At 42.4% G+C, this 6005-nt stretch overlaps 1 protein-coding gene across 11 annotated transcripts in view; it reads right to left on the bottom strand.

The window, feature by feature from the left end:
- Nucleotides 1-6005, bottom strand: part of SLC23A2 (solute carrier family 23 member 2) — a 149839-nt gene that overhangs the window by 56917 nt on the left and 86917 nt on the right. For all 11 annotated transcript variants that reach the window (XM_023217916.2, XM_023217926.2, XM_023217927.2 and 8 more), the window contains one exon: nt 1220-1318. In XM_023217916.2, the coding sequence (XP_023073684.1) occupies nt 1220-1318 (99 nt within the window). The remainder of the gene's footprint in view (nt 1-1219; nt 1319-6005) is intronic.

The following is a 6005-nucleotide window of genomic DNA, read 5'->3' as shown; positions in this document are numbered from 1 at the left end:
CAAAAAAAAAAAAAAAAAAAAAAAAGAAAATTAGTAAATTTTCATAGTATAAATAAAATCTGTGTTTGAAATCTGTCAAGTAAAACTCAAATGAAAGTCTTAGAGCTGCGTTACAATTTGGAAATACCACATTATCTAACTTTTCATGTGTTAGACACCATGTGTTAGACACCACATACAAAGAAAAAAGAAACTGGGATATCTAGACCTACTTTGTTTTATTTTTATTTATGAATTTATTTATTTTGTTTTTTTTAGAGACAGGGTCTTACTCTGTCTTCCCAGTTAAGAGTGCAGAGGCACGATCAAAGCTCACTGTAGCCTCAAACTCTTAGGCTCAAGCAATCCTCCTGCCCCCTGAGTAGCCGCCACTCTAGGCACACATCATCATACCTGGATAATTCTTTCTTTCTTTTTGTTTTTTTTTTTTTTTTTTTTTGTAGAGACAGGATCTTGCTATGTTGCCCATGCTGGTCTCAAACTCCTGGCCTCAAGCAATCTTCCCGCCTCAGCCTCCCAAAGTGTTGGGATTATAGGTGTGAGCCACTGCGCACAGATTGGAGCCACTTTGGGCAACTCTTCCCTGATCTCTATGGGCACAAAGTCTGACCATTCAAGGAGATGGAATGAGGCACAGAGCAAAACAAAAATAAACAAAAAAAAACACAAACATGATTCTCCCCACCTTAGTGTGCCATTTCCATTGGTACACTAAGGTGCCAAAAGTGCTAAGGTCAAAGCTCAAAGGCATTTTCACAGGCTGCATAAACCACTTGCTGATTTCCCTTATTCTCTTATTTACTGCACATGTATATGTAACAGGCACGATGCTAATAACTTCACATACATATTATTTTATTCAATCCTCACAACAACCCTAAGAAAGATGTGATTTTTATTCCCATTTTAGAGACAGGGAACTGAGGCCCAGAGAACTTCTATAATTTCCTCACTCTGACTCATATTTGCACCCAGACCTGATGTCAGACCTCGAGCTCTTAACCACTTCCCTCTGGCATCTTGGCTGAAATCTTTTTAAATTTCTATTCCCTATGGCTCCTCCTACTTACCTGATGAAGAGAACACACCCCCCTTGGGGGTCAGAGACCAAGCCCCAGATGAAGGACACGCAGGTGCCCGCAAGGGATCCGGATCCGGCGCAGCACTTGTGGGAGGGGATGGCGGTGGGAGTGGGGACACGGGGTGAGGGACGGGGTACCTTTTCTGCAATGCCGTTTTCCGTAGTGTAGATCGCCATGAGCTCGGTGTCCTCATTGTCCTGCTCACCGCTGGAGGTGGCGCCACCATTGATCACCACCTGCAGAGACAATCCACTTAGAGGCTGTTTCAGCGCGAACTACATGTTCCTCTCCAAAAGCCTTTTGTAATTCTCCTGGTGAGTGCATGATCAGTCATGGTTTTGATGCAGAAACATACTCCATGTACCAGACGGGGAGGCTGCCTGAGCAGAAGGCTCAGCTGGGGAAAACAGAAATAAAATCCCAGGACAACCTCAGCAGGGGCACTCCCACATCCTCCAGGGCAAGGGAAGTTTGGCTCAGAGGCCCATGCTGTTTGTGGACCACGCCCTGGCTGAACAGGTGAGAGTACCCTGAGCTGCCTCAGTTAAGATCCCTGCCCACATAACCACCTGAGGCCGACTTCCTGCCCCTAGAAGAGGAAATATTCCAGCTGGAGGAACTCAAACTCTGCTGTTCACTGAAGTAAACCAGCCCCCAGGAGAGCACTCCTCACTAAGGGGCTACACCACCATCCCGGATTCTGCCAGACAGTAGCAAGAGCCATAAAATGTTTTTACTTTTTAGCCAAATGGTTCCACTTCTAGGAATCTATCCTGGAGAACAATATTGAGAACAAAAGCTTTAACCCAAAGAAAGTAATCACTGTTTGGAATAACAAATAACTAGTTTTTGTTTTTTAGGTTTTGTTGTCATTGTTGTTTTGTTTTTGAGACGATGTCTCGCTCTGTCACCCAGGGTGAAGTACAGTGTCGCAGCCTCGGCTCACTGCAACCTCCGCCTCCCAGGTTCAAGAAATTCTCCTGCCTCAGCCTCCCGAGTAACTGGAATTACAGGCGCCCTCCATGACACCTGGCTAATTTTGATATTATTAGTAGAAATGGGGTTTCACCACGTTGGTTGGGCTGGTCTTGAACTCCTGACCTCAGGTGATCCACCCACCTCAGCCTCCCAAAGTGCTGGGATTATAGGCATGAGCCACCACACATGGCCCAAATAACTAGTTACAGGCCACTGACACCCAGAACACTACAAGGGAAAAGATTTTTACACAGGGTAATATCAAGGAAAACACGCATGTAATAAATATTAAGGTAACTGTATATATGGTTGACAGTGCAACTACATTTAAAAACTACAGATTTAAAAAGTATACAAAAAGTTCAAATTCCAGCATTGTGAAATACATTAAAAGCAAGCAGAAGACAAGTGATGGCCTAAGAGCAGCAGATACAAAAAGGGTCGGTATCAATATTCATAAAGAACACCTCAAACCAATAATAAAACCAAACAATCCAATTCATCCCTGAGAGATCTAAGGAAAAAAGATGGAGATGAAATGGGCAAGGGTTAGGAATATATCATTCATAGAAGAAAAACATATGTACAATAAAACACATGAAAAGCTGTTCTAGGCCGGGCGCGGTGGCTCAAGCCTGTAATCCCAGCACTTTGGGAGGCCGAGACGGGTGGATCACGAGGTCAGGAGATCGAGACCATCCTGGCTAACACGGTGAAACCCCGTCTCTACTAAAAATACAAAAACTAGCCGGGCGAGGTGGCGGGCGCCTCGGGAGGCTGAGGCAGGAGAATGGCGTAAACCCAGGAGGCGGAGCTTGCAGTGAGCTGAGAGCCGGCCACTGCACTCCAGTCTGGGCGACAGAGCGAGACTCCGCCTCAAAAAAAAAAAAAAAAAAAAAGAAAGAAAGAAAAAAAAAAAAAAGAAAAGCTGTTCTATATCATTTTAAATTACGGAAATAATGATTAAAATTTTATTTTTAGAAAAACAAATTTAGAAAGAAACTTAAAAAACGGAATCAGGTGTTGACCAAGGTATGGGGGAGAGTTACTCTCCTGTGTTCTTGGAGAGAATCTGCTCTTGGTGGAATGGCCTTCATGGAGGGATAATTTGGCAATGGGATTTAAAACAGGTATTTCTGTGGATCCAGCAATTATACTGATAGAAGCTTATCCTCTAGAAATATCCATGCAGGTAATATGTAGGTTCAAGGATGATCACTGCTATAATTTATGAAATACTGAATACTTGGGGACAACACAAATGTTCATCAAAAAGACACAGTTACACTATTATACACTCATTTAGAGGAGATATTCAGCCATTAAAAATAATAAAGCACCAGACACGGTGGCTCAGGCCTGTAATCCTGGCACTTTGGAAGGCTGAGGCAGGTGGATCACCTGAGGTCAGGAGTTCGAGACCAGCTGGCCAACACAGTGAAACCCCTTCTCTACTAAAAATACAAAAATAACCCAGGCATGATGTTGCACATCTGTAGTCCCAGCTACTCAGGAGGCTGAGGCAGGAGAACTGCTGGAACATAAAAGGAGGGGGCTGCAGTGAGCCCAGATCGCGCCATTGCACTCCAGCCTGGGTGACAGAGCAAGACATCAACTCTAAATAAATAAATAAATAAATAAATAAATAAATAAATAAATAACTGATGTGCTAATTTAAAACAAACAAACAAAACTCCAAGAAATACTGTTTTTAAAAAGTCATAAAACAATAAGCCTAGATTTATCCCAACTGAGCTAAAAAAGAAAATTGTAATGACCTCACCACTTGTCTAAAAAGGACAGAAAAGGATACAGGAAAATCACAACCAGTAGGAAGGGTGCTGCCTTAGGGACAGGAACAGCAATAGCAGACATCTTTCATTTTTTTACTCCCAACCCTTTGTAAGTTGGATCTTTTATGATCAGGAAGTATTTGTGTTATTTGTATACTGCTTTTTTAAAACAGATAATTTTTTTAAAAAGACATACTCCAAAATGCTAACAGTGGTTGTCCTTAATTGGTAGGGCCATTTTTGCCAACTTTTTCCCCTTTTTATATTTTGGTAATTTCCCAAAATGAGTAAGTACAATTTATTTTGATAATAGGGAAGAAATTTAAGAATAAATCCTAGCAGCACAGCTTAGATTGAGGAGGTCCACAGGGATTCCCAATTCATGTGTTTTTGTAGTCAAGGAAATCAGGGCAGTGAAAAATCAGGTTTCTCATTCAAGGTCATACAGATTACAACCCAGGTCTAAAGTGGGTTTTTAAGTATGCCAGAGAGGCCGGGCGCAGTGGCTCATGCCTGTAATCCCAGCACTTTGGGAGGCCGTGGCAGGCAGATCACCCGAGATCAGGAGTTCGAGACCAGCCTAGCCAACATGGCAAAACCCCATCTCTACTAAAAATACAAAAATTAGCTGGGCGTGGTAATAGGCACCTGTAATCTCAGCTACTCGACAGGATGAGGCAGGAGAATCACTTGAACCCAGGAGGTGGAGGTTGCAACGAGCCGAGATTGTGCCACTGCGCTCCAGCCTGGTCAACAGAGCGAGACTCCATCTCAAAAAATAAAAAATAAAAAATAAAATAAAATAAAAATAAAAAGTATGCCAAAGATCTCAATTAATTAGTACATACTCATACAGAGCAGAATTCTCTTACATTTCTTCAAATAAAGACCTGCTTTTAAAATTATTTCTCAAACATGTTATAGTTTTTTACACAAGCCAACTGAGTTTGTGGAGCTGGTTTGCTTACAAAACCTGGCTGCTGGGAGGATACACATTCCTGGCCAAGTTCAGGTTCACTAGATGAAACTCTTAACTTAAGAGAGAACTGTGCTCCAAGTCATATCGCAGCAGTGCTCAACCCACTGAGAAGCCAAGAGCAACATGCTCTCAGGATGAACTCTCTTAAAACACAGATTAATTACTAAATCATCAGAAAAACCCAGATATGACTGAAAGTCCTACTCTAGCCAAACTAACCTTCAACTGCATTTATCTCGGGTTGTTGCAGGGAACAGCAACTTTACCAGTATGGGGTTTCCTTTGTGGGAGATGAAAATGTTTTGGAACAAAATGGAGGAGGCTATACAACACTGTGAGTGTGTTAAAATATCACCAAATTGTTCACTTTAATTTCATGTTATGCAAATTTCACCTTGATACATGAAAAAAAAAATCATCTGTATACATGGCACCAAGAAGATAGATTTTGGAATGAGTCAGCAATTCCTACTGCTCCCCTGACATATTCCATTCCCTACTTATACACACACAAATAAGTACAGATGATCCCCAACTTACAATTGTTAAACTTAGGATTTTTTGACTTTACAGTGGTGCAAAAGTGGTGCGTATTCAGTAGAAACTGTCAAGTACCCATACAACCACTCTGCTTTTCACTTCAGTATTCAAGAAACTGCAAGAGATATTCAACACTTTATCATAAAATAGGCTTTGTGTTAGATGCTTTTGCCTAACTACAGGCTAATGTAAGGGTTCTGAGCACATATGAGGTAGGTGAGGTTAAGTTATGAAATACCAGGAGGTTAGGTGTATTAAATGCATTTTAGGAGTGTAACTCTGTTGTAAGTCAAGGAACATCTGTATTATAAAATGCAGACACGGCCGGGCGCGGTGGCTCAAGCCTGTAATCCCAGTACTTTGGGAGGCCGAGACGGGCGGATCACGAGGTCAGGGGATCGAGACCATCCTGGCTAACATGGTGAAACCCCGTCTCTACTAAAAAAAATACAAAAAAAAAAAACTAGCCGGGCGAGGTGGCGGGCGCCTGTAGTCCCAGCTACTCGGGAGGCTGAGGCAGGAGAATGGCATAAACCCGGGAGGCGGAGCTTGCAGCGAGCTGAGATCCGGCCACTGCACTCCAGCCGGGGCGACAGAGCGAGACTCCGTCTCAAAAAAAAAAAAAAAAAAAAA

The sequence above is a fragment of the Piliocolobus tephrosceles genome, chromosome 20 (genome assembly GCF_002776525.5).
Source record: "Piliocolobus tephrosceles isolate RC106 chromosome 20, ASM277652v3, whole genome shotgun sequence".
NCBI classification, from domain to species: domain Eukaryota; kingdom Metazoa; phylum Chordata; class Mammalia; order Primates; family Cercopithecidae; genus Piliocolobus; species Piliocolobus tephrosceles.
The sequence above is the reverse complement of the archived record's forward strand: the minus strand, read 5'-3'. Positions and strand labels throughout refer to the sequence as shown.